Raw genomic sequence first — 21694 nt, 5'->3', positions numbered from 1 at the left:
GGACCAACCAGTTTAACGAACATCAGAAAGAAGGAACCAAGCTATTTGTGGTCTGATAATGAGATTTATTTGTGAAAACCCATGTTCGCATTCACTAATAGACATGCGAACACATTTCACCGCACTCAGAAGAGGGAGGACGGATGCTGGCATTTTTTTCTCCATCAAATAATCTCGAAGCGCTCTGTGTATCACTCTCCCTAGAAAGCCAAAATGACTACGTAAGGTTTTATGCTTGTTTCACCATGTGTTAGTCCAGGATTTTCAGGCCAAGTCGATGAGTCCAACGTTCCCGCACACACAAAGATAGCAATGTCCTCCGTCTGCAGAAGACGCTCCACCCGCTGGTTTCAGACAATGATAAAATCTGCTGAGCTCAAGACGTCTGCTTGTTGTTCCCCTCTCCAGTGTAATTTCGACTTTGAGAGCTTTACAATAGTGAAGATCACTGTTTAGTCTCCTTTATTAGTACACCAACAGCTGACTTCTTATCTTCATTTTGGCAGAATACAGTGTGATGTATCGTGACTGTACTTCAAGACTTGCTCTGATAACTCTTTTATCATCCACGGACAACACTGAAATTCCTGACTCTTCACTGGCACAAGAATAATCGGCAAGTTTTAGTTTGTTAGATGCAGGAGACCAAGTAAAACACTTTATTGTTTTGCTGCCTATCTTACCTTGACCACTAAGCTAACTTGCAACAAAAGCAGGACACGCGATTGGCCATACAGTCAAGCATACAACCTACAAGAAGGGAACAGTAAGTGAATAACCAAGTATTCCGACTCCCATGTATCGGCTAGAACAAGAAAATAGACTCTCACTGGCTGCCAACGATTCGACTATCGAGAACGGCTGCTGCTGCTTCGAAACAGCTAAATGTATCGCTTTTCCCATCACAGACTGATTGCCATCGTTCATATTGCAAATTACCAACATGAGAATATGAAATAAATCCGATGTAGTCCGTGAGATAAATCGTTGGCTAACTTTTACGTTCTCCAACATCGTAAGGATGTTACTTTACGGACAGGGAAGTTTAGGGGTACGCGTCCCCCAGAATTACCCCAGAAAAAGACCACTGGTGGCTTGTACAGCTATACGTGTGACGCACTGGGTTTTCAGCTAGTGTTGGTCGCTATAACTCATTTTTATACATTGGTAACTCTTTATTCATGTCTCGTGAGATCTGCACCTAAATTATGATATTGATTAATGTTACATACATCTTTCTTGTTACGTGATGGATTCGCAGATAGATGTTTTCTTATTTTGTCGTATATTGTACAGAATTGAATTATGATGGCGATGTCAATAGCTTGCATTTTTTTCCTGTTTATGTCAAGCCTAAATGACTTGTAACATTCTGGTGACCCACATCAGCAGTGATATATTTTATTTTGCAGGTACCATCTCCAGTCTTGGTTACTTCTGTACTGGCGGGACAGACACTTAGTATTTTGTTCCTTGTCATGTGACACTATCCGAAATATACTACGATCCACGATTGTTTACGTTACGTGACAACACGATTTTTCACTCTGATGCTTCCAGTCGCTAAACGTCTAGAAAAATTCGAATTTAGTCTCTTCTGAGTCGATCGACGTACCTTCAATGCCTAGTGATCAAAACAGCAATTCTTAGAAACGACTGAAAGATCGCACAGCGGATATTTTATTTTCATACTAACACCTTTCTCTGATGCATGTGCGTGTCTTTTGCGGCAAATTAACTGGTTAACTTTTTACCACATAAACTACGCAAAATATTAGCACACTTAATTGTGTAGCGACAGACTTAACTTTCCTGGATATGAACGTAATACGTCTTTTTCTCGCATTCTTGTTGTAATCAGAGCTTTTACCGCACTCTGAATATAAGTCGTCCAGCTATTAAATAAAAAGTGCTTTTCGTCGCCTATATTGTAGGACTTCGGCTCGTGCCATAAGATACCGTGTTTGTGGCACCGGACAAATAGTTTTATGTTGTGGGAAACGCAATTGAAGACATCTTTGTTTGGAAAATAAAGCGCTTCCACTCTGTTTACAGGAAAACGACCGGTTTTATGACATCAGATGACATCCTCAGTGAAACATTAATCCAATAGTGTGGGAAGGAAGGGGACTTAACTTTCTCAAAATACAATGCCGTTACCTGCAACAACCAGGGCGTCATGGATAAGATTTACCAGTTGAAAAACGGACGTGTTAAAACCACGTTAACCAGGAAACAGCGGTCAGTATCCTTACAGCCGCTTCGCCTCATAGGGCCTGAAAGGGCGTGAAATCGACTGATGTCTTATGCGGCAGTTCGTGCTTTCATAATCAAATAGGCAAAAACGTCAAATTGGATATGGAGAAACAGCATATTACACCACCGCGATACCAATATAAAAGGGACACAGAGGAAACTTAGATTTCATTCTGTCTGTGTCATTGGCGTTGTCGAGTGTTGGTTAGTTTGAAAAATAAAAAATGTCCTTACAACCAAGAGAAACTACAACCCGCAACAGAAATAAGGATCACTTTTTCGAAACCTCGTAATTGTCTTCTGTTGTGAAATTTCGATCGAAGGTTCCTACAACCTTCGTCTGTAATGACGCAAAAGCGTGGTGACCTGGAGCGTCACCCTTCGGCTCTTCGGCGCTTCAAACAGCAAGGTGTCGACGCACGCGAGAAAAAAGACCAGAACTCAGAAGTTCATGTAACGTATAAAGTGGGTTACTGATGTCGCATTAGCACCAAAATTGTGCCCAACGTCACAGCGGACGTATCACACTATGGGAAAGTCATCACAGCCCCTATTATCCATTTCATCCATTACTTGACACTTCTGCGATGGAAGTCAGAACCGCAACGCCTAGCGTTGAAATCATGCGTTTTTCTTATGAGTGTTCAAGGAAAAAATTTCACCCAACCACTGCTCAGAATCAACACGAAAAGGCCTCAGTTAATGTCATAAATGGCACCAATGAAACCATCCGTTTCCTTGGGACATTGATTCCCACGCATTCCACAGTTGAAAACGGCAGTCTGCAGTGCGATTGGCAACAAGAAGACATTCTTGACAAGCTTTGATACTGGCGACACCTCCATGATGCTTCAACCCTTCTCTAAGGATATTGTGGCCTAGCAAGCCACCTCCCACCTCTTTGGAGTGTACTGCAACAGCAATTTTTGCTCAAGTTTACAGTGCAGAGCCGTTAGGGACCGTTAAAAACCATTTGACGAAATTTGAGCGTGACGTGAAACAGCAAAGGGTCCGTCTTCTTTTTCAATGCTCCCGATTCACACTCCACTGCAGCATGATCATGGAGAGGTATGACATTGACACATGCGTGGATACAACGACATAGGTTCCCGTTTATTGAGAATTTTAAAAATGCAGCTTTACAAAAAAAATGGTTCAAATGGCTCTGAGCACTATGGGACTCAACTGCTGAGGTCATTAGTCCCCTAGAACTTAGAACTAGTTAAATCTAACTAACCTAAGGACATCACAAACATCCATGCCCGAGGCAGGATTCGAACCTGCGACCGTAGCGGTCTTGCGGTTCCATTCTGCAGCGCCTTTAACCGCACGGCCACTCGGCCGGCCTGCAGCTTTACAGAGGAAACCCACAAAGTGGGCGTGCCAAGCAGTTGCCTACCTGCAGGTACCTCAGGGTACATACTAGGTTTTATCGATATAGTCACATTTTTCAATTTCTCAGTAAATATGCAGGGGTCCCACGGAGGGCACTGCCAAACTGGGTGGCCTTAGAGAGACCCTTTGCCATTGCATTCACGCATGTGTCAATGTCGCTCCCCTCTGTAATGAAGCCAGTGGAGGGAGTGAAACAGGAGCAATGAAAAAGAAGACAGACTCCTTGCCGCTTCAGATCATGTTCAAATTTCGTCGAATAGTTTTGACCGGTCCTTAGTGGTTCTACGCTGTACACCAGACGAAAAACTGCGGTCGCATTGCACTCGAAAGGCGTGATCCTTAGAGAATGGTTTAAGCTCAAGGAGATGTCACTTGTACCAAAGGTTGTCAAGAACGACTTCCTGTTACTCATCGAACTGCAAACTATCTTATTCGACCGCGAAATATGTGGGAATCAAAGTCTCGAGGAAAGTAATCGTTTCATTGACAGCGTTTATGCCGTTTCCTGAGGCCTTTTCATGTTGATACTTATCGACGGTGTGTCTGAAAGGTTTTCCTCGCCTACTGTTAAGAAAACTGCGTTGTTGAAGCGCTTAGCGTCACGGTTCTGACCTCCACTGAGAATCTACACTGGTTAAAGCAGGCAGTGGAGTGTGAACTTTTGGCGTGGGATTATTGCATACATTGTGATTGGCCTTTCCTTCATTGAAGAAACCTTAAAAGGGTAAAAGATTCGGACAATTTCTTATCGATATGTTACCGACTCTCCTAGAGAAAGTATCATTTGAGAAACGTAGACATGCGTGGAACAGGCTCTGCAGCTGACCGGTTCACCACTCCCTTGTGGCTAGGTAAGCGCTCACCCAGCTTTTTCCTGGTCACTGTGTAGGACGTGAAGGCGTTATCTGTTGCCCTGCACGTTCACTCTAGGATAAACTCAAAGATGGAGTATGTTCACAAGTTCCGACGACCAAAGATGGTTTGAAACAATGCATAGCTGCAGCATACGCAACTGTATCGAAAAAAAAATTTTGAGCCTGTTCAGACATCATTGCACCAGCGATTTAAAACGTCTGTTTCCGTGGGCGGTGAGTATTTTGAGCTCCTGGTGATTTAAATGGAATTTTAAGGAAACTTTTGTGACCATATTCTTTCATAATTTATTTTCTGTTATTGTTGTTGATGCAATTTTGCAATGTAAGTGTGTGTTTTGACATTAAGTACACGGCATGAAGTTATTATGTAATAGTCTTTATCTCTTAATGTCATGTTTTACAAATGCATTCAATTTTTGAAGCGGATCTTTCTTCCAATGTTCTTACAGAAACAAGAACAGAACTGTTACCAAAGTTAACTGGTGAATTATCCTTAGACGCCATATCCTTTGCCTTTCAGTTAATGTGTCGGTCCAACAACATGCAGTCAAGTGTGATTAGTAGTATCCAGTTAATCTTTTCTCCTGTATTCCATTTTTGTAGCTAGACACCCTTAGCTGCGTCAGGTTGGAGTGATCCAACAGACTGCAGCACGGTTGCGGATGACAACACGAGCTTCTGCATAATACAGCAATTCGTTTCATGTTAAAAACAGATAAATCCCAAGTATTGTAATTTCTCCGAAACTTCTGATCGAACGTTGAAGAGTGAAACGACGTAAATTCGCCTCTTTTAGAACTACAATAGTAGCTGCAGAAATTACTAGTCCATCTGGAAGAGTGAAGTGTAATTAATATACATGGTCCAGTCACATTAACGTGACCACGAGTAAAAAGCTTGAAAACTATGTTTTGCAGCGTGGACGTACAGGGAGAGATTTAGTGAGGTTCTGGAAGATACGGCCAGGGTGTGAAGCCATGCAGACTCCAGTGCCGTCGCCAGTGCGCCAGGTTTCTCGGCTTAGGAGCCATGACACGAACAGCACGATCGAGGTGGTCCCACAGAGTCTCGATTGGGTTTAAATTTGGGAAATTTGGTGACAAGGGGACACGGGAGTACGGTAAACTCATCCCGCTGCTCTCCAATCCGCGCACGGTACACTGTGAGCTTTGTGACACTTTGTACTGTCCTGCTGGCAATGCCAAGGATAAACAATCTGCATGTACGGGTAGACATGATCTCCAGGGATAGATATATACTTAGGTTGATCCACTGCGCCTTCGAGGATGATGACATCACCCAGGGAATACAACGAAAATATTTTCCAGACGACATCTGCACAGCCGTCGTTTACTGATGTCGTCTATGGCCCATGGTGCACCACAGTTGTCACGTCACCCGTTTTCGTTAGCGCCATGTTGCCATGCATGGTATACTTAAATCACGGCGACACGCGATAGTTTTACAAACTGAGAAGTTTCGAAAATGGTTCCACGGTTGGCCCGAAAGCCAACGATCGGACGCCAGATAAACAGCTCTGTTTTGTCTTTTTTTTCCTTTATTGTATTTCAATTCCCCATTGGGGCGTGCTGGCAGCAGCATATGCACTGCTCTTCAGCCAAAAGACATAGAAAAAATAATAGAAGACATTTAAAAATATACAAAGGAGAAAATATGGTGAACATAGATATAAACAAGGGGGAACATCATGGAAGGTAATAGACAAAAAAAAATGGGCGACTGTAAAATGGAGATAAAAACCGCAAAAAAGTAGCGCGCATAAAAAACCACACACTGGGACAATCAAAAGAACACATGGCACAGTATGACTGGAGCATAAAAGTATCGACGGATGGCGTAGCACGTAACAAACACTGACGGCGAACCTAAAGGAAGTACACAATTAAAATCACACCTCTTGGCGCACAGGAGAAACAGCACTAAACACAACACTGATGTGGCACACTGACGATGATCAAAATGGAGGATCTGCCAGGCGCAAGGAGATGAGGGATACCGGAAGAAGGGGCGGGAGGGGGGGTGGGTGGGAGGGAGGGGCAGAGAGGGGGGGGGGCAGATGGGCGGGGGGCGCGCTGAAGAGGGCAGGTAGCGAGAGATATGGGAAGGAAAGAGGCAAGGATGGGTGCTGGGTCTGAGGGGAGGGGGGGTAGGAGGAAAATCCGCACTGGCAGAAGGAGGGCAGAGGAAAAAGGGGACCCTGGGGAGGGGGGGGGGAACAAGGCCAGGTTATAGTTGGAAGGAAGGGTAGATGTCACGGCAAAGTTCATCATCTGGGAGGGGTCTGTTTTGGCATTACAATGCGCTTCATATACCGTATTCTACTGCGACTGCTGCCATCTGTCGCCCATGAGTGCTTATTGCACAATGACGTCGAATAGTAATGTTCACATTAATGTGAAAAGAGGCTGTACATTACCTAGTGAGGGCATTTCCACAGCTCACTTGCGTAAAAACAGAATTTCGATACCTTAAACGGTTTAGGATATACGTCAGGTGGACAGCTCAGTTGTATATTATCGTGTATATAGTTTTGCTGTCCGTCTGACAATGTCAGTCCAGAATCGAAGTGCATGAAAATTATTGAACTGCGCCACAAATCGAGTGGTGTACACGACATGAAATGCATAACACTGTACAAACTGCAGACCAGATTACAATTTCGCACACTCTCCGTCTTCATTTTTATAAGGAGCAATGTATGGTACTTCATACTGGTGGAAAAGAAGCTCTTTTGTGGAAACACCTGGCGGTCTTGCAAATCTTTTTTTCCCTGTGCGCTTGGAAACTTGATATATGCAGAGGCAAGGGACAGAGCACTCCGAGACTAAAAACAATTACTTAAATGGAAACTGTTTAATATAACTTGTTTTTAAAACGGATTGAAAAGGATGAAATATCTCCTAGCCACATACAGATTTCTAACCCGTAGAGATAATCCTGAAATTTGTGCTTCTGAAGTTTTAATAGCTATCACAATGCTAGAAGGAGGCGCACATGCAATAGATAGTTGGTGCTTGAATAGTTCAACAAAGTCACTAACAATTTTATTGCACTGCAAATGATATGAACTCTTTTGTGATTTTTTTCAGCGGCAACTTCTCTTCACTCTCCTATCACTATCTATTGCTTGCGCTTTAAATCTTGCAAGTATTGTCATAGCTATTAAAAATCCACGTGCACAAATTTTCGGGGCTACCTGTTAGGAATCTATATGGGACTAAGAGAAATTATTTTGTATTTTTAGTCTATTTTAAAAACACATTATATTAAAAAAATTTATTTAAATAATTATTTTCTCCTTTTTAATATTGAGTGTGTGTGAAGTTTTAAAATTATTTCAAACATTTTCATGAGATTACAACAGAGTCATGAGGTAAATTTCAGGTTTCTGTTTCTCTTCACCGGAGTAAACCAATGTATTGCTTCCTCCTACGTACATCTCGTGGAAAGTCGGTGAAGGTAAAAATTTGAGAGACTTGGGCTCACACAGGCGCTTATCAATAATCGCTCTTACCACGAACCATTCGCGAGTGGAACAGGAAAAGGCAGAAATATCAGTGGTACACAAAGTACTCTCCGCCAAACATCAGACAGAAATGCGAGTTAATATAGCGATGTCATCCAATTGGGGGTTATCTTCAACGTTTTAAGTCTCCAGGTCTTCGGAAACTTAATTTAAAAGCAACTGCAAAATAACTGTGTACCGCACAGACAGCCAGACAAGAAAATTACCTAATAAAAAACTTGTTAGTTATCCTTTTGACTGTCCACTTGTCAATACCAGTCCAATTCTTCAACAGACAGAAGGAAATCTGTTTAAAGACAAAATCTGAGTATCAAAAGCAGCTGGTTCCCTGGTGAAATACTCATTTCTGAAATAAAAATTACATAACAAATTGTGTGAAAACTGAAGTGTGGTTCTTAGTACATAAGTCAGTATCAGTGATACAGCTTATAGGTATCGGTACACGGTGGGGCTGATCTTGATCGGAATCGGAAGGCACATTCGTTTGAATAGGAGTTAAAATACTGTCTGTATGCTACACAAAAATATACGCCTAATACTGAAGGTGATGTCAGATGAGGGATCGTTTTGTTCCTTTCAGTATTAATGAGATGTCGCCGTAATACTTCCGCTAAATGACACACAATTGTTCTTATATTGTTGAGCTGTATACATAAAAAAACGTATGAGGGGAGAGGATGAAAAAACATTTTCTACTATAAAATTACTGTTGTAGGAATATTAGAAACTGCCCCTAACATCAGACAGAGGAGGAAAAACAGTTGGTGCATTGTACCCAGTTACAAGTTTCGAGAGGTATGTGTGTTTTTATATATTTCTGTGCCTATACTGGAATATTTTTACAAAATGAAAGACGAATTGTGGAGGCACTGTAGCAATGGCAACACAGGAACGAGAAACTGTTCAGCAGGAGATAAATTTGAAACTCCTAAATCTCCTACGCACATGTCCGCAGCTTGTATACTAAATGAAACAAAGTAGTGTTCTCTTCACGAGGTCATGTCATTAAAATTTCAAGTACTGGGAAGTAAAATCTTGTGTCCAGGTTAGTGCCACAAAATCCAGATATAGTAAACAACATAATTATGCTATGAGAGATAGGTAAGACTCGCTTGTCAATCACATTATCCACAAGATCGAAGAAGTTGAGTGCAGCTTCTTTCCGCGGATGAGATCTATTTATAAATTTTGAGTCTGTGTATTCTTCAAAATATTGTACTCTATCTCTCACTTAGTAATTTAACCAATAAGGCAAGCGAACTACGTGTACTCTAAGACACGCTACCAATATACAATCCATATTTTAGAAAATACTGTGAATAACTATTTAAACATAAAAAAGACTATATATAATCAAGAAAGAGTCAGATTACATGCTAAAACCAATTTTACATTTATGTCAATGGCTTCATCAAAAGTTACATTTGGCGGTGGATCTGAAGAGGAGGACGTGGGGGGAGGGATGTGGCGAAACTTTCACACTTCAGCTGAGGCCAGGAGAGTCTAACCAACTAATGTTTTCTTATGCTGTGAAGAAAGTAATGATTAAAGTCGATCGTTGTGCAATCTTACCTCCACGTCTTCATCAGGAGAGCCGTGTACGTTATGCAGAAACCAAGGTGCCGACTCCATTTCGTAGCGATGCAGGAGTACATATCCAGCACAGGGAAAATGGCGGCCATCTGCAATCATCATACTGATGTAAAGATATTAACAGTAACGGAAAACTCGAGAAGAAATGCCTATTTATTCAGTATTGCTTACACCATGTAAGGTTTCACTGAATATTCTGTATAGTGAAAACGCAGAACTCTTAGTATGTTGTAATGGCTCGCCCCTCTGTTAGGTTACATTCTTCGAAGACAGTATTGTTATTTATTTTAAGTTATATAACAGGTTTAAAACGTTTGCTTTTTACCTATGTACCAGTATATTAATGTTACCTGTAAATTTATTTATTTCTCTGGGGGCTATCTGTAGTGGGTGTTACACCTGTCTCATACATCTTGGACACTAAGGGGAATAGTTTTGCCATGGTATGTTCTCCGAAGGTTCTCAGTCGTTTTGTGGAAATGTCTGCTCCAGATACCTTATTAAGACTTAGGTCTTTCAGTGCTCTGTAAAAACTTTTGGCACAGTTTCATATCTTCAACCTCATCTTCATCAACTTCTTCCCTTTCTGTAACGTTCTGTACAAGTTCGCCTTCGTTGTATTACTAATACTTTATATTTCTTCCACCTTTCTGATTTCCCTTTTTTTATTACCACTGGCTTTGCAACTCAAGCTTTCAATACTCAAACAATTGCTTCTCCTTTTTCTAAAATTCTCTTTAACTTTCTTAAAGACAGGGTATATCTTTCTCACAGACGCGTGTCCTTCTACAACTTTACCTTTTATCTCTGTCCATTCCTTCTTTGCTCTTTTCCACTTACTGTCAAACAGATATTTCAGATGTCTGTATTTCCTTTTGCTTGCTTCTTTTGCTGAATTTTTATATCTATTTTTTTCATCAATTAAATTTAATATCGCAGGTGTTATCCATAGGTTTCTACAGGTCCTTGTTTCTATTTTTGCCTATTTCTTACTAATTTGATTTTATAAGTGCCAGCGATAGTTAAATAAGTAAAGAAATTACACATTTATTTTTATACCAACAATGAGCTTGCTCACAAGCTACTAATCAGTCTTGTTCTCATCATCTTTTTTTAATAACAGACTCTTTCAGGACTCCGTCACAACTGCAACTGCGTTAACATGTCAGTGAGGTGAAACATCCAGCAAATAATTGAGGACGTGGGTTGCAAGTGCTAATCTGTGATGAAGAGGTTAGACAGGAGAGGAATCCGCATCAAACGAGTCAGAAGCTGTATAAACTTCGCTGTGTTTTGGGAACAAAATTTAATATGGCAACAAGAGAAATGTATGTGTCACTGAGAAGTCACCACAGATAATGCTTCTAAGTCAGGCGACCGAAAGGCCACGGCTGTTGCAGTTTCGTCGGGATATTGTGACTCAGTGTATTTTTATTAATGAGCAGGTAGCACTGACACTTGCCAAATGATTTTCTTTCTGCACTTCAGTGACATGGGAAATATGAAAAAAATCACAATAAGTAGTATATTATCTTTTTGTTCGTTTGTTCGTATGCTAGTAAAGGGTGAATGATTAACGTATTTCATTTCAAATGTCTTATAGTTGGTCATGGATGTCGAGAATCTATTTTTAGCTTAACGAGTAGTCAATAGAGAGACCTGCATGTCGTCAGTGTGTATCACAGCTTCAGCGACATAAATTTTTCATTGCAAACTATTCGAATTTCATGCGGTGGATTCCTTGATTTCGAAATATAACAATAACTACGATCAGTAAAGAAATGATTAGCAGTTCACATGCTTGACTAAGATAAATTTTGGAAATAAAATATTTTAGAATTTGTCGCATTTTGGAAACTTAATCGTCAATTTCATCAGATTTTGTACTACTTCTACATCGGAATAACATGGCTTTCGGAACAATCTTTTTCTGCAAAAACGCTGAAGGTAAAGTTGTCATGAACCCAAAGATTGGTTTAAAACCCCAGCGTTTTTCTGAGGAAGATACTATTGGAGGCGGTTTGCCTTCGCCTCCTGCAGCATCTGAATGATTAATCCAGCCAGCTATAACGGGATCTGCTGCTTAACATGGACTCCGAACTACGGTGAAACTCGGCATTTGTTACATTAATAACATTGGCAGAGTTAGGACGAGTGAAAAGTGACTTACAGAAACCCTATGACCAACTGTGAGTCGAACCCGGACCATATAAGTTCTCTTTGCACTGGAGCGAATGAAATCGAACGTAAGTGAATGTGCATTCACAGATAATTCGTCAGTCTTCACAACTGTTCGCTTGTATTCGTGATCAAGCCTTTATACTAGGTGGAACAGAAGACAACACTAGATACCTAACATCACCTGACCAATGTGTTACTGTTTTTTGGCGCTAATAATCAGCACACAGGATACTACAATGCGGCTGAATGAATTAATTTCTTCAACTGGTTAGAAACCGTTACAAATGTTAAAAATTGTTCTTTGTTATTTTCCAGATTTTGATAGGTCGACTTACAAGATTTTTGTCGCTAAACACCCTTTCTTAATTTTTGATCTCAATATGCCTTGAAGTCAGTGAAGAAAGATACAATGCTGTGGAAATAGTAATTCACTCTTACTTGTTCTATACGGATGTGTCATAGCATTAATCCATTGAGGAGCAAATTCTATCCTTTTTCGCTTCGAAATGATAAAGTGCAGTTTGCTTGCAGTTCTTTCACGAAACCTGACCGATCGGCGTTAGACACAGCTGATGTGGAGATAAAAGCAAGCCTCGTCTTCACGCTATCTAGGAATTAAATGCACCTCCTCTACACTTTTACTTGAAGTAAATTTCGTTGTTTTGCGACTTGCTATGCTGCATGGTTTTTTAAAAATTTGCTTAACCAGTTCTAAGAAGACTTGAAATCAGCAGTAAAAACAGTAATATCACAAATTGAGTCCACCTTGATGCAAAATATTATTGAAATCAGCAGTGTTTATCTCAGTCAGTTTCGGAGGGCCTAGTCTAGTAGATCTCCAGCGATAGTGCTCCATTCCCTCTCACTAACAGCTCTACATATTTCACATATCAAAAAAAATCTTCTAAGGAATTGTTGTTCGTGTTATTTATTCAGGTTTAAGAGTTTATGTTGGTTATTAACGGGGGAATGGTACTTTATGGCCACCCTGTACAGCAGATGTTTCGGATACTTTTGCTTTCATATTTTTGCGAGTTTAATTTTTCTGCATGTTTATTACTTCGTGTAAGTCTTTCTTCAATTTATACAGTTTACAGTCAGATTTTACGAAGTGGAACCGAGTTTGAACACCGCTTAACGTTAAGTGTTAAACACAATGAATATTAATCCAGTTTTATCTCCGTTATTAAGTTTTGCTAACACAATAGCAACTGGTAATCACTATGGATATTAAACGAGTTGCGAATTCGGGCGATCAGCAACGGTGTACATTTGTTTCAGAGAAACAATCAACGAAAAGTGAAATTTGTTTCGAAAATTACCATCGTGCCGAGTCGAGCTACATGTTCACCAATACGTCGTTAACCAGTGATATACGCCTGCCATGTTGTGCAGCCCGCATCTCGTGGTCGTGCGGTAGCGTTCTCGCTTCCCACGCACGGGTCAGGGATTTTCTCTGCCTCGTGATGGCTGGGTGTTGTGTGCTGTCCTTAGGTTAGTTAGGTTTAAGTAGTTCTAAGTTCTAGGGGACTGATGACCCTAGATGTTAAGTCCCATAGTGCTCAGAGCCATTTGAACCATGTTGTGCATACGCCGTCCGCTACAGCTCCTGTAGGGAATGTACCTTCTCCATCCGCTGGAGGGCTACGAATTTGGCAGCTTTCAACTTTTTTTCTTATAATACTTGCAGTGTGTCTTAGCAGATAAAAGTTTGCCAGGATCTTTCTTTCGGTGTATTCTTCCTGTATAAAATATTTCAGGGCCTGTCTTATCATGTCAGATTGGACCATTCTATTGTCAGTTGCAGGTTGCCTATGTAGCGGCTTCCAGGAGCAACAAAATCTGATGTTCGGTATTGAGCGAATTTAAAGTCTAAAATGCCGTCATAATCGAAACGTCAGAAGCAACTAGTGATTTTAGTTTAAAGGTTTAACACAGAGTCATACATTACAGATAGAAACTAGGTGTATATCTTGAGGCATGGTAACTCACAGCGCCCAAATTACCAAGACTGTATTCATCACGTGTTTGAGAATCAGAGCACTTAGCGACTTACTACAAACTCTATACATAAAAACCGTCTCAAATTTTTTTCGTTTTCTTGTCACAACCTAGAAAAGAAAGAAAGGAAAAAAAAGATTGTTGCTCATAATAATTTTGCTGTCCATGGAGTAAAAATATAGTATCACGCATGATGTTTCAATTTACTTTTCTTCACTTCTAACTCTATTCGCAAAACATTTTACAGACAGTATCCACATATTCCACTGAATGTAATTGCAAAATTATATCATTGTACGACTCATAGTTCAGTAGATATGACGTCATAAACACTGAATTGAGTGAAAAATTATCTTTTCCGAAAATAGAGCACAAATTATCCAGATTATACTTATGCATTGTTTGATAATGAGAGTACTTAATTAACTCCAACAAACTTTAAACAAAATTTATAATCATTCTTAAGCTTACAGGCCACAAAATAATGAAAGAAAAACTCTTTATCGCTTACTAAATTTTATTCTACGAGTGAATAATCCGAAATCAATAAAATCAGCATAAGTAGGGTTTTTCCTATTCTACCATAAAGATTTTAATGCTTAACGTCAAATTTAAAACATATTAACTTATTTATAAAGTAATCAGACTTCTAAAGAAGTTTTATACATTCTTCAAATATTGCAGGTGATGTGTTAGATATTATTTTAGAATGAGCGACGATAATTACTGATTCCAAGTAGATATTGTCCGACGCAAGTAATGCAGGCTACCACTATATTCCAACTAGAAAAGTATTTCCACCGTGCAAGAAGTTATCAATTGGTGTTAAGTGAACATCATAATTTTCAACATCATTTGTCTTTGAAGGGTCGGAAGTATGTCTTTCTCGGCAGTACTGAGAAAGTAGGAATTTCCTTTTCAATTTCATCCGCTATTCATTGTAGCTTGGCAATGGCCTTGCCGCAGTGGATACACCGGTTCCCGTAAGATCACCGACGTTAAGCGCTGTTGGGCGTGGCCAGTACTTGGATGGGTGACCATCTAGGTGCCATACGCTGTTGCCATTTTTCGGGGTGCACTCAGCCTCGTGATGCCAATTGAGGAGCTACTCGACCGAATAGTAGCGGCTTCGGTCAAGAATACCATCATAACGGCCGGGAGAGCGATGTGCCGACCCCACGGCCCTCCTATCCGCATCCTCCCCTGAGGATGACACGGCGGTCGGATGGTCCCGGTAGGCCACTCGTGGCCTGAAGACGGAGTGCTTATTCATTGAAGCCTACGCTCTTTGAAAGCGGTATGTATATCTTTTAATGCTCTTTCACTATACATTTGTTGCAAGATGCTTTATTTGTTACGTCAATGAAACAGATGTTGTTCATACCGGTTTGAATGGTTAGTACGTGACGCCAAGCTCCACTTTTCATTGTAAAATAACAAAAGGCACCTAGTTTAAGCTTTTCTGAGTTTATGTACACAAAAAACGTTGTTGCATACTGTCACAGGGCGTGACATTAGTACTTTACCTCGAGATACATAATGGAACATCCGAGTAGCGTGATGCCCAGGAAAATGGGGCTCGCCACCTTGAACACCTTGAGCCTTCTGTGCTGGTAGACGTAACAGACCAGCCCCAGGGTGCACAGTGCGCACAGCACCGAAAACGACAGCAGCGTCAGCCTGGAACATAATAGCGAGAATGCTTACTACTCATAGTCTATTCCAGCTTGTGCCAAGCAATTGCATTAAATGCAACCGCTGAAGACAGCTGCCTACGAGTACATGACCTTCTCATACGTGAAGTTGAAACAGTACTACATTTAGATTATTAACTCACTTTTCTGTCATGAAAACTTAATGTCAATTGTATTTTGGATACCTCGCCTATAAAACCAAGGATTAAGTTGTGAGTGTGTGTGTTTTATTTTGTCAAGTTGTGCAATGGATTGGTCCAACAAGTACCCTTTGGCTCCTGCAAGAAACAATTTCCACCTCACACTACTACAGAAGTCAGACAGACACTCCTAATTTACCAACAAGAACTGCTTGAGAAACATTCAGCAACAAATGTCTTCTGAGGTCGTCCGCTGTAACGAAACGACATAAAAATATTCTTTTTTCTTACGTAACTAGTGGAATACTTGGGTACTGGAGTATTGCTAGTTAGTGTAAGAAAAACATTAGAGGAAGGAAAAATATTATTTATTGCAAAACGTTCTGAGAAATCAAGTGAAACTTTTTCTTAAAAATTAATAAATTTCTGGGTGTATTGACTCTTATGGATAGGAATACTATTATTTTAAAAAGTATGGAAAGGTTCTTTTCTCCCTTTCCTTTAAGAATGTTATTTACTCGGCAGAGTGGCTGAGAGCCGTGCCTACACAACTTGAATAACTTTTCTAGGTACAGTCAAGGCTGTTGAGTGAAAATATAATGGGAGTGTACTGTTATGGAGGACAGATGGGGCTCGCATACACTGTAGCACACAATACTGTGAGCTGTAACGAATGCTGCCTGCGTCTCTCGCTGCTGACAAATAACACAATTATCTCTTTCTATCTGGATTGACCTACGCCAATCAAACTCTCCCTATGCCTTGATGAAGTCAAGAACTCCTATCTGCCCCTAGTCTAACTATTGGTGTGGTACACTGGTTAGATAAACCAGTCCACCGCGATACCACTCAATACTCGCTCGCAGGCGTTTAACTAGTAGTCTGTCCGTGTTCACACTGCACAATAAGTGTGGCGGCCAACACAGTGAACAATGCTTAATCGCGAGTGACTCAATATAGAGTACCACTCCAATTCGCTAATGACAGAGGTGCTCTCCCAGTGAAGTACTGAGGAGAGACTATGTTCCTCTCTCTTTGCCTACACGTATGAGCTCACTCGCTCTCGTTACGTGTTCCTGCTCCAAGAGTGACAACGGAAAGGCTCCTTTTTCTGGAAAAGTTGCATGGGTATATCATTCACTGTCTTCCCTCACTCCTCTGGCTCTTTGCGTCAGAAATATTCCGCCAATCAGCATTGCTCTTTTAAACGAGAGAATGACATTTCGTTTAAGTCGACCAATGCGGAAATATGTAGCATCTCCATTAGGCATATACTGTCCTCCTGTGAGAACTCCGTAACTACGCAGTGGGTCCATCAAAAAATGCGTCAATGTAGCGGAATTTGCTTTTAAGTCGAACACGAGGGTCGTTATCCCTTCGCTCCGGCAAAAGCTGTCCTCTCTCTGGGCGATCGCTTCAGCCGAAGTAGGTATGTTGACTCACCCCTCTGAAGGGATGGGCCTCCCAGCAGGCTGATTGCCTCTTTAGAACGAAAACTCCTGTGGTCGTCATGTTGTGTACGCCAGCCTCGACTTTTTCAACCTTGGTGCGCACTTGCGATTTACTTATTAGATCTGCATATTGCTTACATGAATTCACACAAAATTGACTCTACCTTATCGAGTTTGGATTCGAATGAAGCATCTTGATGTGCAGAATACGATTGTGAGGACGGAATATGTAAGAAATGAAGGTCAGGAGACCACGCCACCATACAAACTGTTACTACTTGTGCAATATGCACTCAATGATTTGCTTTCTTGAAAGTAGGGAATGTAATACGCCCTTTAATATGGCAGATTTTTCTTACCATGGCGCGAATACATACAGAGTACACGGAGGTGACCAAAGTCATAGGATACCTCCTATCATCGTGCTGGACCACCTTTTCCCCGACGAATTGCAGCAGCTCTCGATGTGACATGGACCTAACAACAAGTCCTTGGAAGTCACTGCAGGAATATTGAGCCATGCTGTCTCCACAGCGGTCCATAATTGCGAAAGTGTGGCAGTTTCAGGACTTTGTGCACGAACTGACCTGTCGATTATGTCCCATAAATGTTCAATGGGATTCATGTCGCGCGACGTGGGTGGTCAAATCATTTGCTCTAACTGTCCAGAAAGTTCTTCGAAGCAATCGCGAACAACTATGGCCCGGTGACTTGGCATATTGCCATTCGTCCATCATTGGGAACTTGAAGTCCATGAAAAGCTGCAAATATCTCCAAGTAGCCAAAAACACCATTTCCAGTGAGTGATCGGTTCAATTGGCCCAGAGGACCCAGTCAATTCCGTGTGAACACAGAGCACGCCATTACGGAGCCGCCAACAGCTTGCACAGTGTCTTGTTAACAATTTTGGAATTTTGGTCCATGGCTTGGTGGGATCTGCGTCACATTCAAACTCTGCTATCAGCTCTTACCATCTTAAACCGGGACTTATTCGAGTAGACCACTGTTTACCAGTCGTCTAGGGTCCAACAGATATGGTCACGAGCCCAGGAGAGGTGCTGCAGGCGATGTCGTGCTGTTAGCAAAGGAACTCGCAGCGGTTGTCTGCTGTCGTAGCCCATTACTGTCAAATTTCGCCGCAATGTCCTAGCGGATACATTCGTCGTACGTCTCAGATTGACTTCTGCGGTATCTCACGCAGTGTTACTTTTCTATTAGCACTGACAACTCTGCGCAAATCCTGCTGCTCTTGGTCGTTAAGTGAAGGCCATCGGCCACTGCGTTGCCAGTGGTGAGAGGTAATGCCTGAAATTTTGTATTCTTGACACATTCTTGACACTATGGATCTCGGAACACTGAATTCTGTAACGATTTCCGAAACGGAATGCCCTAATGGTCTAACTCGAAGTACCATTCCGCATTCGAAGTCTATTAACTCCCATCGTGCGGCCACAATCATGTCGGAAACCCTCTCGCATGGATCACCTCAATGCAGATGACATTTCTGGAAAGGCACTGCGGTTTTTTACCTTGTGTAAGTTGTTCTACCACCATCTGTATGTGTGCATATCCGTATCCCAAGACTTTTGTCCCCTCAGGGTATTTTCAGGTGGTTTCCTACAACGCTAACAATGCCATGTAATCATAAAAAAATTCAGTGTTAAACAAATTCCTCTTTTTCAGAAATGCTTTTCTTGCTATTGTCAATCCGCATTTCACCTCCTCTCGTCAGTTATTTTGCTGTCCAAACAGCAGAACTCAACTACTACCTCGTTTCTTATCCCAAATCCCTCACTGTCTCTAAGTTTAACTCGACAATATTCCACTACCCTTGTTTTACATTGGTTAATATCTACAACAGCATACATACTGGGTAGGCTACTATAGGATGCATGGTGGATGGTATCTTGTACTACTATTACTCATTCCCTTTCCTGTTCCACTCGTAAATGAAGCGGGAAAAGACGACTGTCTACATTATGGATAGTCAACCTTTTATAGCTACTGGCAACTGTTTTTTATCTCTGTCAGTAATAAAATTTCCTTACTGCCCACGGGTTCCACAGTAATGGAGAGTTATAACGTAAGGAAGTAAATTTACTTTATGAAATTTATAAATTACTTTTACAATAAGCTATGGCATATAATATCAATAATTACTTAGCAAATATTTTATGGCAACATGCAATGAAAACAAAATAAAAATATTTTTCGAAACTCCTACCACCTACCATCCAACGTGAAGCTGCAACGCCTACTAGTGGGTGATAAGGAACGGGTCGACTACCAATGAATACATGCTTCTGTACGATGCCTGATTTCTCTTATCTTGTCTTCGCAGTTCTAACGTGAGGTGTACATTGGAGGTAATACAGTCGTTTCGGTCTGTCAGTCAAATGACGCGTCTCTAAACTTTCTCAACAGTGTTTCACGATAAGAACGTCTTCTTCCCTCCAGGGTTTCCCATTTGAGTTGACAGAGCATTTCCGCATTACTCATATGATGACTGAAAGTACCGCTAACAAATCTAACATATCATCTTATAACATTTTTCCAAGGACTCATCCTCGCCTTTAACTGATCATCCAACTCCTTTGCCGACTCTGATAAAACTCCATTGTTACAGGTAGACCTCACATTTTTAAATTTTTCTTCCAGAATGTTAAATCTCTTTCAAACTGCTCCTTGGTTTCCTTCACAGCTTTCTCAATGTACAGACTGAATGATAGCTAGTATACTCCAAAAACCAGTCGCATTCCCTTCTCAATTACCGCTTCTTTGTCATGTTCTCGACTTGTCGTCTACAAGGCGCTGTGAGCTGCGTGTTCATTTCACTTAAATGAAGATTCCGCCACCACAAATTTCGTCTGAAGTCAGCCAGTTATATAGCGAATGTCGCATTCATCCCAACGGAAGTTTATAGCTCCCCAACAAAAATTAATAGAAATTTGACTTTAACTGATTTGTACAGATACGATATTGCAGTGCTTGTGTTTGTAAGAAGTGAAAGGCAATGTTCCTTCCGACATGCATACACGTGCGAAGTAACACTACATGGTACTTCTTACAAAGCCACTGGAATATCGTACTCATCCGCCGATATCAGGCTAGCGGTTTTTGACTGAATGTCTGCCCCATAAAGGAATTAAGGTAAGTGTATAAGTGTACGGGTGCACGACACATGGACGTCACGCATTGAAGTTTGCCGGCACGGTCACTCAGCGTTTTCGGTCAGAGGGTTAGCTGCCCTCTGTAACAAAAAAAAACTGAATTAATGGATCAACGACGAACTGGAACGGGTGTCTTGCGACGTCCGCCCCGAGCAGATACAACGAACAAAAACGAACAAAATGAGATCAATTAAAAAAAAATTATGGGTCTGGCTGTGAAGCGTGCACGGACAGCACAAATTTTTAATAGGGAAATCTGGGTTCGAATCCCGGTCCGGCACAAATTTTCAATGTCGTCTTTCCATTCTACAGTTAGAGGTTGCCCGTATTCGCATCTGCGAATTTATTTCCTGGTTTTGTACAGAGTTGGTTTAAACACATCAGCAACATGAGACAGAAAAAAAAAACGTGTTCCATTTGAAAAGTTGTGTCCTTGCTGTAACTCTCTGGCAAATAACTAAGTAAACTACGCTCATAACTCCTGGAGAAAGACTAACATTCCTAACGTTTACCTACATAAATAAATGTTCCATCACATATTATGCTGTAAGTTACAGGGAAAAACACCGACCTGACGCACCGTGAAGACTCCTCTTTCGTTCGTGTGTTAGTCTTGTCGTTAATTATTTTTCTCCATTCCCCTCGTCACATAAAGCTACCTCTTTGCTGACTTCATTACGTAAATGGATCCCTGTTCACTTCATGCAGTACTCCGTCATAAACGAAACCAAAGACATACGAGCGCGAAGCCGTTCTCGCACGTAATAACGACGTGAAAAATTCACAACAATAAAGCATGAATTAATGAGTGCTCCACACCTGAAATACTCCTATGTTAGCTGCAGTGAATGTCGATTCTATGCTTGAGCTGTAGTAAATTTTCCGATGCGTGAGAAGGTGGGTAGAGATGGAGGGGAGGGGGGGGGAGGAGGTTATAAATGAATATTTGTCTGTTAGGGCCAACGCTTTAACTTTCTACCTATTGATTGCGGTAGCTGTTCCCGATTGGGAAGTATATTTTTATAACCACTGAAGTTGACGTGTTTTATTCGACGGTACAACTAAAGTACTTCTACGACTTCAGCAAATCTCGTAATGTTTCAGCAAGGGTGTTTGCTGTAAATTATTGTCGCTTTAAATTTATTCAGCCCCCCCCCCCCTACCTAAATTAATAGAATACTGAACTCCCATACCGTTACAAGTCAAACAGTGCACTTAACGGTCTATTGATTTTATATTAAAGACAGTTGTTTATTTGACAGCATATTAACAGGAAGAAAGGTTAATCAATTTCAAACTGATGAAACGCAACTTAATGTCGTATCTGCGTCGAGATTTCGCGTATGCTATAATGTATGTTTGTATCGTGAAATTGCTCCCTTCGTAATATG

At 41.1% G+C, this 21694-nt stretch overlaps 1 protein-coding gene and 1 pseudogene across 1 annotated transcript in view; one reads left to right on the top strand and one right to left on the bottom strand.

Annotated features, from left to right (window-relative positions):
- LOC124594537 (probable G-protein coupled receptor CG31760) overlaps positions 1–21694 on the bottom strand; it is a 1575154-nt gene that overhangs the window by 41111 nt on the left and 1512349 nt on the right. The window contains exons 10-11 of the mRNA XM_047132910.1: positions 15375–15528; positions 9646–9755 (exon numbers count right to left, since the gene is read on the bottom strand). Of these exons, the coding sequence (XP_046988866.1) occupies positions 9646–9755; positions 15375–15528 (264 nt within the window). The remainder of the gene's footprint in view (positions 1–9645; positions 9756–15374; positions 15529–21694) is intronic.
- LOC124597665 lies at positions 14796–14912 on the top strand (annotated as a pseudogene).

Source organism: Schistocerca americana, chromosome 2, assembly GCF_021461395.2.
Source record: "Schistocerca americana isolate TAMUIC-IGC-003095 chromosome 2, iqSchAmer2.1, whole genome shotgun sequence".
Taxonomy (NCBI): domain Eukaryota; kingdom Metazoa; phylum Arthropoda; class Insecta; order Orthoptera; family Acrididae; genus Schistocerca; species Schistocerca americana.
The sequence above is the reverse complement of the archived record's forward strand: the minus strand, read 5'-3'. Positions and strand labels throughout refer to the sequence as shown.